The following is a 20,347-nucleotide window of genomic DNA, read 5'->3' as shown; positions in this document are numbered from 1 at the left end:
AAGAAACTCCATTGTAGATTTGGCCTTGTGTTTTAGGTTATTGTCCTGCTGAAAGGTGAATTAATCTCCCAGTGTCTGGTGGAAAGCAGGCTGAACCAGGTTTTCCTCTAGGATTTTGCATGTGCTTAGCTCCATTTCATTTATTTTTTATCCTGAAAATCTCCCCAGTCCTTAACCATTACATGCATACCCATAACATGATGCAGCCACCACTATGCTTGAAATATGGAGAGTGGTACTCAGTAATGTGTTGTATTGGATTTGCCCCAAACATAACACTTTGTATTCAGGACAAAAAGTGAATTGCTTTGCCACATTTTTTGCAGCATTACTTTAGTGCCTTGTTGCAAACAGGATGCATGTTTTGGAATATTTTTTATTATGTACAGGCTTCCTTCTTTTCACTCTGTCAATTAGGTTAATATTGTGGAGTAACTACAATGATGTTGATCCATCCTCAGTTTTCTCCTATTACAGCCATTCAACTATTTTAAAGTCCCTGTTGGCCTCATAGAGAAATCCCTGAGCGGGTTCCTTTCCTTTCCTTCCTTTCCGGCAACTGAGTTAGGAAGGACGCCTGTATCTTTGTTGATACACCATCCAAAGTGTAACTAATAACTTCAAAGAGATATTCAATGTCTGCTTTTTATTTTTACCCATCTACCAATTGGTGTCCTTCTTTGCGAGGCATTGGAAAACTTTCCTGGTCTATGTCGTTGAATCTGTGTTTGAAATCCACTATTCGACTGAAGGACCTTACATATAATTGTATGTGTGGGGGTACAAAGATGTGGTAGTCATTCAAAAATCATGTCAAACACTATTATTGCACACAGTTAGTCCATGCAACTTATTATTTTACATTTTAGTCATTTAGCAGACGCTCTTATCCAGAGCGACTTACAGTTAGTGAGTGCATGCATTATTTTATTACTGGAATCAAACCCACAGCCCTGGCATTGCAAACACATTGCTCTACCAACTGAGCTACATCCCTGCCGGCCATTCCCTCCCCTACCCTGGGCCAATTGTGCGCCGCCTCATGGGTCTCCTGGTCGCGGCCGGCTACGACAGAGCCTGGATTCGAACCAGGATCTCTAGTGGCACAGCTAGCACTGCGATGCAGTGCCTTAGACCGCTGCGCCACTCAGGAGATTATCTTTATTATCTGACTATCTGACTTGTTAAGCACATTTTTACTCCTGAACCTATTAAGGCTTGCCATAACAAAGGGATTGAATACTTATTGACTCAAGACATTTCAGCTTTTCATTTTTTATGAATTTCTAAAAATAAAAATAAACATACTTTCACTTTGACATAATGGGGTACTGTGTGTAGGGTTAACATATGGACCTCAAAGCCAGTTCCACTGCTTTTTTGTCTATTCTTCCCCTCTAATCAGGGACTGATTTAGACCTGGACACCAGGTGGGTGCAATTCATTATCAAGTAGAACAGAAAACCAGCAGCTTCAGGACCTCGTAAGATTTGAATACCCCTGCTTTATATAGTGCTCTAATCTGAACAGAGCCCTATGTGGCAGCCCTATGTGACTCTGGTCAAACATGGGTCAAACATGTATAGTGCATTAAGGAGAATAGGGTAATTTGAGATATGTCCTTACAGACACAGCTTTAGTCTATGTAGTCTGCTGTCTGCAGGAGCTGGGGTGATGAACATGGAACATGAACATGGAGCCATCTCTGTTTGTGTTTGCAGTGCATGTCAAAGCAGGGACCTGTGAAGTGATTGCTGCCCACCGCTGCTGCAACAAGCACAAGATTGAGGAGAGATCCCAGACGGTCAAATGTTCCTGCTTCCCCGGACAGGTTGCCGGGACAACAAGAGCGGCTCCATCTTGTGTGGACGGTACGGTCATAGTTATTTTTCTATTTTTCTCGTATTTTTTTCATTTTTATTGACAGGACAGTATTAACAACACAGTAACAGGCAGTACACTGTTCCAAAATCGGTCTTGTATCACTCATGTATCACTCAGAGATAGTGTGGTTTCAAGATTTGAGATAGGGTAAGCTATTTTCTTCTACTATTACGTTTTGTCATTTTCCCCCCCTGCATCTACCGATCAATCTAAACACAATGCTGAGTTAAAAACAACCCAATTTGGGTAAATATTGGACAGAACACACGTTGGGTTATTTTGACCCAGCCAGTTGGGTCACAAACAACCCATTTTTGTCTTTAAGTTGTGTTGTTGATGCTGGGTAAGAGCAGAAGACTGGGGACGTGGCTTAGTAGGGTGTGGCTTTCAGATATTTATTTTTGTCCACCCGTGAGATTAAATGTAATTCCGGTTAATCTGTTCTGTTGTATTGAGCACTAACACCATTGTAGCTTTAATAAGGCGTACACAAGAGATATGCCTATGCATATCCCAATGTTGGGATAGTCACCACTTTGTTATAATATACAAATATTATTGTTATACATTTTTACATTAAAATGTGTGTTGTGCAAAAATATTGAAGGAAATTTAGATTGTGCAGTGTACAAATGGAATATGAATATGAATTACATTTACTCTCACGGATGGCCAAAATTAACTCTGAAAGCCGTGTTACCAGTAGGCCATGCCTTTGGATTACCCGAACTTGGGATAATTTAAACATCAGTTGGGTTTTTATTCACTTTCATGCTGGTCTTTTTTAATGTAATCCATATCTTATTTCCAGGAGGTGTGGCCTATTGGGGGTGTGGCTTTCAGATAGGCGTTTTTGGCAACCCATGAGATTAAATGTCATTCCTGTTCATCATGTTACATTTGTACGCTGCAAATGCACATTTCCAGCTGTTTGTCTACCACTGGACTATGAAACAATAAAGCCTGGCGTGCTGCTGCACTGGCTCACTGAGAGTAGAGAATGGGCCAGGTCATTTAATATCATGTCAACAATGGCCCCTGTGACAAGTGAATTGATCCCTATCCTCTGTTCTGTACTGAAATGGCTCTGACAGGGGATTCCTTCCATCTTGACACCATTCGCTGAAGCTTTAGAAATGTCAAGGGAAGCCTTACCCCCTACTGGCCTCCTCAGAGGCAGCTGTAGACCTTGGAGGCCTGTTCTGCTCCCACTGTGCCACTCTGTTTATTCCCCTCCTGCCACTTTGTTCATCCGCTTGACATTGACCCACACCCTGTAATTCACTCCTGGAAACACACAGCTCAGGCAGCCAGGCAGGCAGCTCACAGTCATGGAGGATCTCTCTTTACTCTACTGTCAGTCATGGATCAAAAGGCTTCACTCTCACTGACATGTTTGTAGAAACAGACGTCTTGTTGTGGGTTCAGTTGTTACAGTAGTCTAGTAGAGGAAGTGTCTTTTCACTGCCTTTTAAAGGGCACACATTAACTGCTTGCATTCCTCTCTCTTTGGCTCTTGCAGCATCTATAGTTGCACAGAAGTGGTGGTGCCAGATGCATCCATGTATGGATGGGGAGGAGTGTAAAGTGTTGCCTGACCTGAAAGGCTGGAGCTGCAGTACAGGAAACAAAGTAAAGACGACGAAGGTGGGTGCATAATGTAAGAAAATGCATCACATGCGCAGTTATACACGTACAGTGCATTCAGAAAGTATTCAGAACCCTTGACTTTTTCCACATTTTGTTACATTACCACCTTATTCTAAAATTGATGAAATTGTTTTTTTCCCCTCATCAATCTACACACAATACCCCATAATGACAAAGCAAAAACAGTTGTTAATTATTTTTTTTGCAAATTTATATAAAAAATATTAAAACATACATTTCACATTCACAAGTATTCAGACCCTTTACTGTCATGTGCCTTTTACTGAGGAGTGGCTTCTGTCTGGCCACTCTACCATAAAGGCCTGATTGGTGGAGTGCTGCAGAGATGGTTGTCCTTCTAGAACTCTGGAGCTCTGTCAGTGACCATCGGGTTCTTGGTCACCTCCCTGACCAAGGCCCTTCTTCCCCGATTGCTCAGTTTGGCCGGGCGGCCAGCTCTAGGAAGAGTCTTGGTGGTTCCCAACCTCTTCCATTTAAGAATGATGGAGGCCACTGTGTTCTTGGGGAACTTCAATGCTGCAGACATTTTTGGTACCCTTCCCCAGATCTGTGTCTCTCACGGGTGGCCAAAATTAACTCTGAAAGCCGTGTCACCAGTAGGCCGTGACACAATCCTGTCTTAGAGCTCTATGGACAATTCCTTCGACCTCATGGCTTGGTTTTTGCTCTAACATGCACTGTCAACTGTGGGACCTTATATGGACAGGTGTGTGCCTTTCCAAATCATGTCCAATCAATTGAGTTTACCACAGGTGGACTCCAATCAAGTTGTAGAAACAGCTCAAGCATGATCAATGGAAACAGGATGCACCTGAGCTCAATTTCGAGTCTCATAGCAAAGGGTCTGAATACTTATGTAAATAAGGTATTTTTATTTTATTTATTTTTTCTACATTTGCAAAAATGTTTAAAAAAACAGTTTTCGCTTTGTCATTATGGGGTATAGTGCATGCACACACGCACGCACGCACACACGCACACACACAAGGGCACATGCACGCACACACACACACACACACACACGCACACATAAACACACCAGGGATGTGACAAATATATATTTTTTTGTTGATGTTTAAACTGCCCAGAAGAAATCTGTTTTCAGTTAAAATGATAAGAAAAATTCATAACATTCCATGTGATTTCACAATGCAGAATATGGTCCTATTGTGAATGACCGCTAGGGGGCAAGGAAGTTCTATCTATTGCAGTCATATACTGAACAAAAATATAAACGCAACATGCAACAATTTCAAAGATTTTACTGAGTTACAGTTCATATAAGGAAATCATTGAATTGAAATAAATTAATTACGTCCTAATCTATGGATTTCACATGACTGGGCAGGGGTGCAGCCATGGGTGGGCCTTCGAGGGCATAGGCCCACCCACTTGGCAGCCAGGCCCACCCACTGGGGAGCCAGGCCCAGCCAATCAGAATGAGTTTTTCCCCACAAAAGGGCTTTATTACAGACAGAAATAGTCCTCATCCCCATTTTTATCAAAATGTGTTTTGGGGCAGAAATGCCTTCTGGAACATGTGAACTTTCAAGTGCCTCAATAACAAACTTGTATGTCATCTGTAAATATGAATACAATTGTTAAATTACAAGCCTAGTTGGTTTAGCCACGGAAAAAGACAGGAACCTTACCGCTAGCCATGATTGGCTGAGATAATGGATGAGCTGGACATGCCAAGAGATGATTTCGGATTGGTCTGCCATGTAGCAAACTTCTGTCTATAACATGAGCAGCTCAGTATGTGTAGGTAATCTTTTCCAACGCAGCTTTTTTGAAAGATATCAAGAAGAACTGCAAAAGTGTTGCTAATGCTCTCCACTTTCTGAAGGACCTAGTTTTGAAATCAGTGGAATGGCCGAGGGAAGCAGTATGATAGCTAAGGAAATTGAGAAGATTCTGGCGTTTGATTGCAAATATGCGAAGGGAGTCGAAAAGAGAACACATAGAAGGCTGTTGTATAAAACACCAGTCTCCGGATTACATCTTCAAACTAAGGGCAACCATGGCATCCATGACAGATAGGGAGAAGCGTTCATCCATGTATACGGGTAAGACAGTCTAGCTAGCTACATTTTGTCAAAAAGTCATTTTCATTGCAAGTTAAAGCATACTGTTAGCTAGCTAGCAAATGTTAGCTGTCTGGCTCGCTAGCTAACGTTACGTGTATGATCTGTGTAGTAATATTATTAGTATCTCAGAGCCATTTGCATTGCTAGTTATAGCCTAATGTTAGCTAGCTAGCTAACATGGAACCTAGTTGGTTAACTTTGGCTACCAGCAAATTCATCCAGGGTAGTAACATTATGAGTTGGGATTATGGTACATTGTTTAGCTTGCTAGCTAGCTAGCTACATGTCTAAACAATAGACTCCACTATGCAAGTAACCATTTGACTGTACCGTACACCTTCTGTATCCTGTGCATGTTACAAATAAACTTTGATTTTATTTGATTTAGTGTGTGTTTATCAGAGATTGTAATTTGAAGAACAACATGATATGCACCAAAGTCAAATTAGGATATAACGTTAGGCCAACGAGACAGTGTTCAAGTTCTACAATTCTCCAGTAGAATGCCCTGCTTTTATTTTGTCCCACTCACAACCGTAAGCAATTCTTTGCAATTAGCTCGCCATTAACTTGTAAATATTGATCTTGTTGTGAGTTTATTTTCTGTAATAATGATTACAAATTAGCTAAAGTTAAGAGGTCAGCTATATGATATGGTCATTATTTGAACTGGCTAGCCAGCTAACTTAACGATAGCTAGCTAGCTAACAAGCTAGAAACAAACCAAAACATTGTTTAGAAAGTTGCTTTTAGTTGTCTGGTTTGCTAGATTGACATATACACAATTCTTTTTGAAACGGATGGGTTTATTGGTGTTAAAATACACCAGTTATGCTATTTTGGACCACCAAGCTGCTGATGTCATGCAGGATGTCGTTTTTTGTTTATTGTTTTTGTTGTGGACAACTGCGACAACAATTTTTATATTCAAATGTAGGAACTGGATTCTACAGTTGACCAATTCGGCACATTTGGGCAGACTTGATACAAAATAGTATGGCAATGCTTCACTGGATCAATCTGAAACTTTGCACACACACTGCTGCCATCTATTGGCCAAAATCTAAATTGTGCCTAAACTGCAATATTATATTGTGGCCTTTCTCTTGCATTTCAAAGATGATGAAAAAATAGAAAATGCATGTTTTTTTGTTTGAATTATCTTTTACCAGATCTAATGTGTTATTCTCCTACATTAATTTCAAATTTCCACAAACTTCAAAGTGTTTCCTTTCAAATGGTATCAAAAATATGCATATCCTTGCTTCAGGTCCTGAGCTATAATAATATAAATAATATAATAATATGCCATTTAGCAGACGCTTTTATCCAAAGCGACTTACAGTCATGTGTGCATACATTTTTACGTATGGGTGGTCCCGGGGATCGAACCCACTACCCTGGCGTTACAAGCGCCATGCTCTACCAATTGAGCTACAGAGGACCACCCAAGCTACAGATTTGGGTATGTCATTTTAGGTGAAAATTGAAAAAAAGGGTCCGATCCTTAAGAGGTTAAGAGAGTGTGAACGATGCTGAATGGGTGTAGACAAAGAAGAGCTCTCCAGTAGTTATACCAAAATATTCAAGAGCCGTTTTCTCAAAAGCGGGGTTACAAGTTTATCAACTTTCAAAGCTGAATTACTTCCCCATGTTCCTCAACTGAAATGTACAATTTTATAGCTCTAAGTCTCTACTTTTATCCAATGTAAAAAAACACAATTCAATTTTGCTACATGATACCGAATCGAGCCGGTCGGTCACATTTTAAAGTGGCCTTTTATTGTCCCCAGCACAAGGTGACCTGTGTAATGATCATGCTGTTTAATCAGCTTCTTGATATGCCACACCTGTCAGGTGGATGGATTATCTTGGCAAAGGATAAATGCTCATAACAGGGATGTAAACAAATTTGTGCACAACATTTGAGAGAAATACACTTTTGTACATGTTGCGTTTATATTTTTGTTCAGTGTAGATATGCCATTGGGGCATTACAGCTGACATCCTCAACCATTGACAATGGCGTCATATCAACTGCAATCATTTCTGTAATCAATGCTGTGATTATTATTTATTTTTTTCACTCCGTCTGTTATCGCACTTCTTGAATGTGAAGCTGTCTAACGCGCTGCTGCCAGCAACGGTTTGGGTCTCACGGTGCCTCCCTTTTTTAGATGGTTATGTATTGCACCTGTACTACCGTTACTGTACCTCAATTCCACCTTGCAAAGTTTGCATTTCACCACCTCAACTGTACATACACATACATATAAATAAATATACATATATATCCTTTAAAACAAAATATTTCCCTTTATTACTTTCCAACCCCACCACGCCTTCCCTAATTGGAGTAAACTAGTGAACAACAATGCTTAGGCCTCTACTTCCAGCTTATACATACTATATACATTTTATGGACACAGTCAATTTTACAAGAATTCTATTTTGTTTGTTTTTACTCCTGAACTTCCTCTACCCTCAACCTCTCCGATCATTTTCATGATGTCCATCCGGTTTGCTTCTATATGCCATATCTTTCTAACTGTGCTCTTTCACAAAAGCTCTCAACCTATAACCTATATACTTATTATGGACACAGTATGCTTTACATTAGTTATCTTGTTGTTGTTAGTTGTTATTAGTCCCATCCTTCAACTCCATTCAACACCTCCCATCTATCTCTTAACACCATCCATATTGGATTTCTGTTTTGCCATATATTTTTCAACTGTACTGTGATGTTTTACAAAAGTTCTGAACCCTTCTATTCTCATTGTTGCTACAGATTTTAAATTGAAAATATACATTTTTGCTAAAAGTATTATTATATTATTGATCGATTGACTATGACTTTTCAGATCACCCAGTAGTGCTATCTGTAGGGTTAGCTCCAGGTAAACATTACAATCCTTTAGCCGCTCCTGGACCTGTGTCCAAATGTTTCTTCCAACTGTTAACGACGATGACGTGCGCAGCGCTTTATATCCATGGCAAATAATTTGACAGATGCATACAGTATCTCCTATTAACGTTATAGCATTGTTGCATTAGGTATTTGTTTAATTAAACATTTTCCCTTTATGATGATGATCGGGACCTGTTAGTACACTCAAAAAAATGCAGAGTTAAAAACAACCCAATTTGGGTAAATATTGGACAGAACACACGTTGGGCAATTTTGACCGAGCCAGTTGGGTCACAAACAACCCATTGTTTTATTGAAGTTGGGTTGTTGATGCTGGGTTATTGAGCTATGATAACCGGGTAAGATCAGAAGACTGGAGGCGTGGCTTAGTAGAGGCGTTGGCGTTCAGATCTATATTTTTGGCCACCCGTGAGAGTAAATGTCATTCTGGTTAATATTTTCTGTTGTATTGCCAACATTTTATGGTTGAGCACTGACACCTTTGTAGCTGTAACAAGGCTTATACAGGAGAATGAGTTCCTTAAGTGTATATGCATATCCCAAAGTTGGGGTAGTTAGCACTTTGTTATAATATTTTAATGATTTTAAATCGGAGGATCTGTTGTCTGGACCTATGGCAGTCTCTATGGGGGTGCCACAGGGTTCAATTCTTGGGCTGACTCTTTTCTCTGTGTATATCAATGATGTCGCTCTTGCTGCTGGTGACTCTCAGATCCACCTCTACGCAGACGACACCATTTTGTATACATCTGGCCCTTCATTGGACACTGTGTTAACAAACCTCCAAACGAGCTTCAATACCATACAACACTCCTTCCGTAGCCTCCAACTGCTCTTAAACACTAGTAAAACTAAATGCCTGCTCTTCAATCGAACGCTGCTGGCACCCGCTCACCCGTCTAGAATCACTACTCTCGGCTGGTCTGACCTAGAGTATGTGGACAACTACAAATACCTAGGTGTCTGGTTAGACTGTAAAGTCTCCTTCCAGACTCACATTAAGCATCTCCAATCCAAAGTTAAATCGGCTTCCTATTTCGCAACAAAGCCTCCTTCACTCATGCTGCCAAACATGCCCTCGTAAAACTGACTATCCTACCGATCCTTGACTTCGGCGATGTCATTTACAAAAAAGCCTCCAACACTCTACTCAGCAAATTGGATGTAGTCTATCACAGTGCCATCTGTTTTGTCACCAAAGCCCCATATACTACCCACCACTGTGTCCTGTACGCTCTTGTTGGCTGGTCCTCACTACATATTCGTCGCCAAACCCACTGGCTCCAGGCCATCTATAAATCACTGCTAGGCAAGTCCCCGCCTTATCTTAGCTCATTGGTCACCATAGCAACACCCACCCGTAGTATGCGCTCTAGCAGGTACAGTGGGGAGATCAAGTATTTGATACACTGCCGATTTTGCAGGTTTTCCTACTTACAAAGCATGTAGAGGTCTGTAATTTTTATCACAGGTACACAAAAATCCAGAAAATCACATTGTATGATTTATAAGTAATTAATTTGCATTTTATTGCATGACATAAGTATTTGATCACCTACCAACCAGTAAGAATTCCGGCTCTCACAGACCTGTTAGTTTTTCTTTAAGAAGCCCTCCTGTTCTCCACTCATTACCTGTATTAACTGCACCTGTTTGAACTCGTTACCTGTATAAAAGACACCTGTCCACACACTCAATCAAACAGACTCCAACCTCTCCACAATGGCCAAGACCAGAGAGCTGTGTAAGGACATCAGGGATACAATTGTAGACCTGCACAAGGCTGGGATGGGCTACAGGACAATAGGCAAGCAGCTTGGTGAGAAGGCAACAACTGTTGGCGCAATTATTAGAAAATGGAAGAAGTTCAAGATGACGGTCAATCACCTTCGGTCTGAGGCTCCATGCAAGATCTCACCTCGTGGGGCATCAATGATCATGAGGAAGGTGAGGGATCAGCCCAGAACTACACGGCAGGACCTGGTCAATGACCTGAAGAGAGCTGGGACCACAGTCTCAAAGAAAACCATTAGTAACACACTACACTGTCATGGATTAAAATCCTGCAGCGCACGCAAGGTCCCCCTGCTCAAGCCAGCGCATGTCCAGGCCCGTCTGAAGTTTGCCAATGACCGTCTGGATGATCCAGAGGAGGAATGGGAGAAGGTCATGTGGTCTGATGAGACAAAAATAGAGCTTTTTGGTCTAAACTCCACTCGCCGTGTTTGGAGGAAGAAGAAGGATGAGTACAACCCCAAGAACACCATCCCAACCGTGAAGCATGGAGGTGGAAACATCATTCTTTGGGGATGCTTTTCTGCAAAGGGGACAGGACGACTGCACCGTATTGAGGGGAGGATGGATGGGGCCATGTATCGCGAGATCTTGGCCAACAACCTCCTTCCCTCAGTAAAAGCATTGAAGATGGGTCGTGGCAGGGTCTTCCAGCATGACAACGACCCGAAACACACAGCCAGGGCAACTAAGGAGTGGCTCCATAAGAAGCATCTCATGGTCCTGGAGTGGCCTAGCCAGTCTCCAGACCTGAACCCAATAGAAAATCTTTGGAGGGAGCTGAAAGTCCGTATTGCCCAGCGACAGCCCCGAAACCTGAAGGATATGGAGAAGGTCTGAATGGAGGAGTGTGCCAAAATCCCTGCTGCAGTGTGTGCAAACCTGGTCAAGACCTACAGGAAACGTATGATCTCTGTAATTGCAAACAAAGGTTTCTGTACCAAATATTAAGTTCTGCTTTTCTGATGTATCAAATACTTATGTCATGCAATAAAATGCAAATTAATTACTTAAAAATCATACAATGTGATTTTCTGGATTTTTGTTTTAGATTCCGTCTCTCACAATTGAAGTGTAACTATGATAAAAAATTCAGACCTCTACATGCTTTGTAAGTAGGAAAACCTGCAAAATCGGCAGTGTATCAAATACTTGTTCTCCCCACTGTAGATCTCACTGGTCATCCCCAAAGCCAACACCTCCTTTGGCCGCCATTCCTTCCAGTTCTCTGCTGCCAATGACTGGAACGAACTGCAAAAATCTCTGAAGCTGGAGACTCTTATCTCCCTCACTAACATGAATCATCAGTTGTCAGAGCACCTTACAGATCCCTGCACCTGTACACAGCCCATCTGAAATTAGCCCACCCAACTACTTCATCCTCATATTGTTATTTATTTTGCTCATTTGCACCCAGTGGCGGCTCCTGAAAAAATTCTCAGGGGGGGCAATTTTTCTGATGATTTAGGTGACCTACACACATTTTAAAAAAGATATGTCCAGCAACAACATGAAGACAGGGGCAGCATATAAGTCAATACCAGAAGCATTTATTGACTGATCTCAAAAGTGTTGGCTTACCAGGGTTGGTGGAGCCCTCAGTTTCATCTTTGCCTCGCAAAGCTAACTCAAACACTCCGCAAAACTTCACACACTGGATTAGCCGGCTGAGGATGTGGCGGTTCTTGCTAATGTCGTAGTAAATATATTTGTTATAGTGAATATGGAATATGATATGTTGAGTAAAATGTTGTGCTAAGATCTATTTAGGTCAGGAGCTGGTTATAAGTTCTGTTCCTATCCAATAACAATGGACAAAAGGGTCCTATCTTGTCAGCCTTGTCAGTTTCAGTTCTCCAGTAAACTTGTGATTATCAACACTAACCTCATCGTTGTGGCGGCGGACAGCTAGCCTGTATCCCTCATCCAGTTGAGTGGGAATGTTCACTCTCCCCAAAGCAGACAATCTCAAACAGCTATCCATGTGGGTCTTTGACAGCTCATGTTTCTTAATCTTTCCTGAAAGATGGTGCATGTCCGTTACACACCAGTCGCTGTCCAAGCGGTGCTGTCTGCCGTGCCGCCTTCAGGGTGAAAGAGTAAGCAGGGGGGTAGCAGAAGACTGCATTAGCTACATCGCAGCCTGCTAGCCAGGTTTTTCGTTCGTACCAATTTTTGGAAAATCCTCGGGTGTAGGACTTCCCCCCTTTAGTAGAAACCTGTTGAATTATTAAATTTGGTCTGGGAGGTCCTAATTGTTTCGTTGCCAATTTATCTTCATTTGTTCGCCGACAAAAAGGAACTTCTTTCAAAGACACAATCGAGTTGCACTGAAGCCTAGCCATTTTGATAGTAGTAGTGAATTGATTGACGAGGCTACCCGCTCTTTTTCTTAGTTACGTTCATGGTTATGTTACGTATGACGAAAGCGCGTAAGTGCAAGCCCTCAGAAACCCATAGAGATTGTATTGAAAGCTCTGATATTTGAAAAAAATAGATTTTACATGGGAGTCTATGACAGACTTCTGGGCGATTTTCAACCTGACTGAAATCGCCCCCAAAAGGGGGGCATTTGAAGCACGACTTTAGCCTGATTGGACATTTAGTGGCACTGTGGCAGATCAGACGTCTAGATTACAACACTGATAACTACTGTTGCCGTGATATAATTGATTAGAAAAAAAATCCCTTCCTTTTCCCGTTTGGCAGTGCGTCGCCCATATCGCCCTATTGAACACACCGCCCCTGTTTGCACCCCAGTATCTCTATTTGCACATCATCTCTTGCACATCTATCATTCCAGTGTTAATACTAATTGTAATTATTTTGCACTATGGCCTACTTATTGCCTTACCTCCATAACTTGCTACATTTGCACACACTGTATATATATTTTCTGTTGTATTTTTGACTTTATGTTTTGTTTTACCCCATATGTAACTCTGTGTTGTTGTTTTTATCGCACTGCTTTGCTTTATCTTAGCCAGGTCGCAGTTGTAAATGAGAACTTGTTCTCAACTGGCTTACCTGGTTAAATAAAGGTTAAATAAAAAAATTAAAATAATTGTGTTATAAAATGTTATATTAGAATATGTAATGAACAAAAATATTAGAGGAAAAAATTGACATTTGCATTGTACAAACTTAACATGATAAACATGAAAGAAATGTACTCTCACGGGTGGCCAAAAATACCTATCTGAAAGCGACACCCCAAATAGGACACGGCTTTGGATTACCCAAACATGGGTTATTTTAATCATCAGTTGGGTTTTTATTCACTTTCATGCTGGGTTGACACAGCAGATGGGTATCTTTTTATATAATCCATAGGTTATTTTTAGGAGGCTTGGCTTATTTGAGTCGTGTCTTTCAGATAGGTATTTTTGGCCACCCGTGAAAGTAAATGTAATTTCTGTTGATCATGTTATGTTTGTACACTGCAAAATAAAATGTATCTTCAACATTTTTGCACATTACATATTTGAATATACAATTAGTAACATAATTATTTAAGTGTCATAACAAAGTGCTAACTAGCCCAACATTGGGATACACATAGGCACTTGAGAAAATCACCTAGTGTAAACTTCATTAAGCTAAAGTGTCAGTGCTCAACCAAAATATGTGTTGACAATAAAACAGAACAGATAAACCGGAAATATATTTAGTCACACGGGTGGTCAAAGCAAACTATCTGAAAGCCATGCCCCTACTAAGCAATGCCTCCAGTCTTTTGATCTGACCGGGTGGATCATAGCTCAATAACCCAACTAAGTGACCCAACTGGCTGGGTCAAAAATAACCCAACTTGTGTTCTGTCCACTATTTACCCAGCGCTGGGTTGTTTTTAACCCAGCATTTTTTAGAGTGTGATAGTTTTGTGATAACTGCACTATGATTTGAATTGAGTGATTTTTTTTCTTAATGTTAATGATCCCAATTTAGTTTAAACATTAGTTCACACCCCTATTACACACACATACAAGTTTTGCTTCCTAAAAAGCCCACCATGACGTAGAATCTTCAGTAACTAAAATTGTTGATTCATCCTCTACATAGCCAACTGTAAAGCGTAAATCGAAGTCCACAGACGCTGAGATGCGTGACTCTGAGGCACGCACAGCCCAAATGCGCACCTCTCCACAATTCCTAACCAAAGTGGATCTGGTACGCGTTCTCTCTTCGTTTGAATGTGTTCACAGTTGTAGAAATAGCTTGAGCTGTGCTGAGAATTCGAAAAGTATGAAAGCCAACGGTTCAATATTCTATAACACTGCTGTGCCTATGCATACATGTTTTGGATTTGATAGACGTTTAAGCCCTTCTTATCACCTATAGGTTGTGTGGCTAAAAGTGTTTGTATCTGTAAAGTGTATACAATCAAAAAGGCGAAATTCTACTGAGGGACAGTAAAATATGTGTATGTTGAAATAACAGAATCTTGAGATTGCAGTGAGAGACCCACGCACACACACTTATGCACTTATTCATCCAATTCAATTTCTGTAGAAAAGTGGCATTCTGAAGTACACTACATGAGCAAAAGTATGTCGACACCTGTTTGTCGAACATCTCATTCCAAAATCATAGGCATTAATATGGAGTTGGTCCCCCCTTTGCTGCTTTAACAGCCTCCACTCTTCTGGGATGTTGGAACATTGCAGCGGGGACTTGCTTCCATTCAACCACAAGAGCATTAGTGAGGTCGGGCACTGATGTTGGGTGATTAGGCCTGGCTCGCAGTCGGTGTTCCAATTCATCCCAAAGGTGTTCGTTCGATGGGGTTGAGGTCAGGGCTCTGTGCAGGCCAGCCAAGCTGTTGCCACAAAGTTGAAAGCACAGAATCGTCTAGAATGTCATTGTATGCTGTACCGTTAAGATTTTCCTTCACTGGAACTAAGGGGCCTAGCCCGAACCATGAAAAACAGCCCCAGACTATTATTCCTCCTCCACCAAACTTTACAGTCGGCATTATGCATTGGGGCAGGTAGCGTTCTCTTGGCATCCGCCAAACCCAGATTTGTCTGTCGGACTGCCAGATGGTGAAGCATGATTCATCACTCCAGAGAACATGTTTCCACTGCTCCAGTCCAATGGCAGCGAGATTTACACCACTCCAGCCGACGCTTGGCATTGCGCATGGTGATCTTAGGCCTGTGTGCGGCTGCTCGGCCATGGAAACCCATTTCATTAAGCTCCTGATGAACCGTTCTTGTGCTGACGTTGCTTCCAGAGGCAGTTTGGAACTCGGTAGTGAGTGTTGCAACCAAGGACAAACGTTTTTATGCGCTACGCGCTTCAGCACTCGCCGGTCCAGTTCTGTGAACTTGTGTGGCCTACCACTTCGCCACTGAGCCGTTGTTGTTCCTAGACGTTTCCACTTCACAATAACAGCACTTACAGTAGACCGGGGAAGCTCTAGCAGGGCAGAAATTTGACGAACTGACTTGTTGGAAAGGTGGCATCCTATGACGGTGCCACGTTGAAAGTCACTGAGCTCTTCAGTAAGGCCATTCTACTGCCAATGTTTGTCTGTGGAGATTGCATGGCTGTGTGCTTGAATTTATACACCTGTCAGCAAAGGGTGTGGCTGAAATAGCCTAACCTACTTATTTAAAGGGGTGTCCACATACTTTTGTATATACAGTGTGTGTATATATATATATATAGTGTGTATATATATATAGTGTGTGTATATATATATATATGTGTGTGTATATATTAATATATATATAGTATGTATATATATATATATATATATAGTGTGTGTGTGACAGCTTGACAGCAGGCTCTGGTGATGAAGATTAACAATAATAGAAAATGCACATCTAAGACTAAGACTACTGTATTTCCCAGCTCCTACAGGGGCTGAAAACATGCCCACCTAGGAGATACAACACTATCCTTACACATCCCTTCCTGCCTGCCAATCGGTGTACAGTGAACTCTCGTGCTTCCATCTGACCAACCTGCATTTGGCACTAGGATAAGAGAACAGGCTTGGGTCGGGGCCTGCCTTTGAAATAATTTGAGTAGTCTTGGATGTAACTTCAAAAGAGTCAGTGAGGAAACAAAACATGGGCAAAAAAGAGAAGAAAAAAAACCTCAACAACAAACAAACAGCCCATGAAGAAGCTGAGCCATGCAGGTGGATGTTCAGAGCGGGATATGGTGACTTCCAGAGATGAATAGAGATGATATGTGTCTGTGCTTTGGGGTGAGGGTGGGGTGGGTTAGGAGGGGGTTGTTTGTGACACAGTGGGCCCAGAGCCATCCATCACGGCCCGGTGTTTGACTCACCAAATGCCTGTACTTCAGCTGCCTTCTCCATTATTTATTTTAGCCAGGTTAATAATGTATACCCCCTCTCTCTCAAAGAGGCAGGCAGAGAGGCAGGCAGGCGTTGAGGCAGGCGACCTGGGGTGCAGGGTTTGGCGGTACCCAGAGTTTCATTTCGTCCAGATTTTATATCATCATACCGTCCTTCTCTCATCCCCAGATTTAAGATTTGCCGTTTTAGTACACAATGAGGCGCTTAAAAAGTAGTCTATTACTATGTAGAATGCTAACAAAATTAGCACAAGTACTACTGCATTTCCGTAGAGGCTGCTAGCTAAATATGCTAACGTGCACAAAATAATATAAACTAATTGCAAAGACAGGCAATCCAGCTCATACATTTATACAAGTGTAGGTAGTAGCTACTGAATGTCATTTTTGGTGAGTTTGGACATTTACAAGCAAATGTGAACGAGAGACAATGTGTAAATGAACAACATTTTGATGCATGCTTCTCTGAAGGAAGAACAGCACTAGCCCTGAGGCACACAGCTTTTGTCAAAATTGGCTTTTCGTAGCAGGTTTATGAGAATTTAGGCAGCAGATTAAGATAATTAAAGTAGCAGGTTAGGAGAATTATGATAAGGTAAGGAAAAATGTTAGGGTTTGCTAAAAACTTTTGACGCCAATTTGACAAAAGCTGTATCCCATCTAGACATCAAATTTGATTACCGTTAGGGCCAAGAACGGAGAGGAGAAAAAACTCAAGGAAATTAAGATAGCAGTGGCAGCTGTACAGATAACTCATCCAAGCTCTTTAACTTCTCAAACATGGCAGAAAGCTAAAACTATATAATGCCCTATCTCCTGATTACTTAGCTAACTAGCTAATTAAATCAAATACACAGCTGGACTCATCAGCTCCCACTTTCTCCCGTTGTACTATTTACAAAAAAACGCGTGACTGGCTCCACTGTTAAGGAGAACCAAGGGAAGCTTCATAATGTCAAACAAATGTGACAGGTGAAATGAAGAAAACGCAATCTGCTTTATCTCCTAACGTATTGCACAAGTTGACTGCAGGTATTTACTTAAAAAGTAGTAACAAATATTCACATTTATTGGAAAAACTTCCAAGAATAGTTTTGAGGGTATTGACGGTATTGAAAAAATATCCTGTGGCTATTTCCAAATCCCACGGTATACGGTATAAATGGTATACCGCCCAAGCCTACACTACAGTAGGGCTCGACAGAACCTCATTCTGTTTGATTTGGGGACCCTGTGGGCTTCCCTCCATGTTCCCCATCACCACTTCCCACAGAGAGACAGTAGGAGTGGGGCACCATACACCAATACACTAGACTACAGGGCTCAGTGACATGTTTTCACCAAGGACTTAGCTACATGGTACTGTAAACCGCTAGGGAGTGTCAATCGACTTTAAGGGGTTAAGGTAACCCAGTACAGGGCTGTACAAATTGCAAAAAGTGCATAGGGGGTCAAATGTGCCAAGAATAATGTGAGCAAATTGGTGTGTAATTTTTTTTTGTATTACACTACCATTCAAAACTTTCAGAACACCTACTCATTCAAGGGTTTTTCTTTATTTTTACTATTTTCTACATTGTAGAATAATAGTGAAGACATCAAAACTATGAAATAACACATATGGAATCATGTAGTAACCAAAAACGTATTAAACAAATCAAAATATATTTTATATTTGAGATTCTTCTAATAGCCACCCTTTGCCTTGATAACCTCCCGAGTGGCGCAGTGGTCTAAGGCACTGCATCGCAGTGCTAACTGTGCCACTAGAGATCCTGGTTCGAATCCAGGCTCTGTCGTAGCCGGCCGCGACCGGGAGACATGGGGCAGCGCACAATTGGCCCAGCGTCGTCCAAGGTAGGGGATGGTTTGGCCGGCAGGGATGGTGTTTGCAATGCCAGGGTTGTGGGTTCGATTCCCATGGGGGCCAGTATGAAAAAAATAATGTATGCACTCACTAACTGTAAGTCGCTCTGGATAAGAGCGTCTGCTAAATGACTAAAATGTAAATGTAATGACAGCTTTGCACACTCTTGGTATTCTCTCAACCAGCTTCATGAGATAGTCACCTGGAATGCATTTCAATTAAAAGGTGTGCCTTCTTAATGCGTTTGAGCCAATCAGTTGTGTTGTGACAAGGTGGGGGGGTATACAGAAGATAGCCCTATTTGGTAAAATACCAAGTCCATATTATGGCAAGAACAGCTAAAATAAGCAAAGAGAAACGACAGTCCATCATTACTTGAAGACATGAAGGTCAGTCAATCTGGAAAACTTTGAAAGTTTCTTCAAGTGCAGTAGCAAAAACCATCAAGTGCTATGATGAAACTGTCTCTCATGAGGACCGCCACAGGAATGGAAGACCCAGACTTACCTCTGCTGCAGAGGATAAGTTCATTAGAGTTACCAGCGTCAGCAATTGCAGCCCAAGTAAAAGTAACAGACACATCTCAACATCAACTGTTCAGAGGAGACTGTGAATAAGGCCTTCATGGTCGAATTGCTGCAAAGAAACCACTACTAAAGGACACCAATAATAAGAAGAGACTTGCTTGGGCCAAGAAACACGAGCAATGGACATTAGACCGGTGGAAATGTGTCCTTTGGTCTGGAGTCCAAATTTGAGATTTTTGTTCCAACCGTCGTGACTTTGAGAGACGCGGTGTGGGTGAACGGATGATCTCCGCATGTGTATTTCCCACCGTAAAGCATGGAGGAGGAGGTGTTATGGTGTGGGGGTGCTTTGCTGGTGACACTGTCTGTGATTTATTTAGAATTCATTGCACACTTAACCAGCATGGCTACCACAGCATTCTGCAGCGAGACACCATCCCATCTGGTTTGGGCTTAGTGGGACTATCATTTGTTTTTCAACAGGACAATGACCCAACAGACCTCCAGGCTGTGTAAGGGCTATTTTACCAAGAAGGAGAGTGATGGAGTGCTCCATCAGATGACCTGGCCTCCACAGTCCCCCGACCTCAACCAAATTGAGATGGTTTGTGATGAATCGGACCACAGAGTGAAGGAACAGCAGCCAACAAGTGCTAAGCATATGTGGGAACTCCTTCAAGACTGTTGGAAAAGCATTCCAGGTGAAGTGGGTTGAGAGAATGCCAATAGTGTGCAAAGCTGTCATCAAGGCAAAGGGTGGCTATTTGAAGAATCTCAAGTATAAAATATATTTTGATTTGTTTAACACTTTTTTGGCTACTACTACTACTATATTCAATCCTCCCTACTCTGGCAGTCATTCTGAATTCAGGTTGTGGGTGATTTCTCTTGTTGAATATCAGAATTCTAGCTGGATTCCAATAGGAATTATACATCCCTTTGCAAGTCAGTATAATGGGACTCGCAGGCCTGATGTGGCCTGTAAACCAAGTTTTCTTTTAACACCACTGTGTTAGGGTATAACCAGTGCTTAATTTGTAAATTGGGAGGTGCCGGAACAAAAAGTGAGAGCGAGAGTGGGGTGACCTGGTGAGCTCTGAGGTACCGGAACGTATTATTTAAAAAATCACCTTTATAATAAAGCATTGCATGCATAGTATCACATTTGCGTAGTGGCATAGAGAAGTATAGGCGCTTACAGAAATTGCAGACATTGGAAAACTTTTTTGCCTTTTAAAAACGCATTTCA

At 41.6% G+C, this 20,347-nt stretch overlaps 1 protein-coding gene across 3 annotated transcripts in view; it reads left to right on the top strand.

The window, feature by feature from the left end:
- The window catches only part of LOC121578720 (chemokine-like protein TAFA-2), a 171,231-nt gene that overhangs the window by 135,862 nt on the left and 15,022 nt on the right, over positions 1 to 20,347 (top strand). For 2 of the 3 annotated variants that reach the window (XM_041893107.1, XM_041893105.1), the window contains 2 exons: positions 1,722 to 1,871; positions 3,407 to 3,531. In XM_041893107.1, the coding sequence (XP_041749041.1) occupies positions 1,722 to 1,871; positions 3,407 to 3,531 (275 nt within the window). Of the gene's footprint in view, positions 1 to 1,721; positions 1,872 to 3,406; positions 3,545 to 20,347 lie in introns of all 3 variants that reach the window. The other variant, XM_041893106.1, reaches the window with a different exon arrangement.

Source organism: Coregonus clupeaformis, chromosome 12 (genome assembly GCF_020615455.1).
Source record: "Coregonus clupeaformis isolate EN_2021a chromosome 12, ASM2061545v1, whole genome shotgun sequence".
Classification (NCBI taxonomy): Eukaryota; Metazoa; Chordata; class Actinopteri; order Salmoniformes; family Salmonidae; genus Coregonus; species Coregonus clupeaformis.
This window is presented reverse-complemented; position numbering and strand designations above follow the sequence as displayed.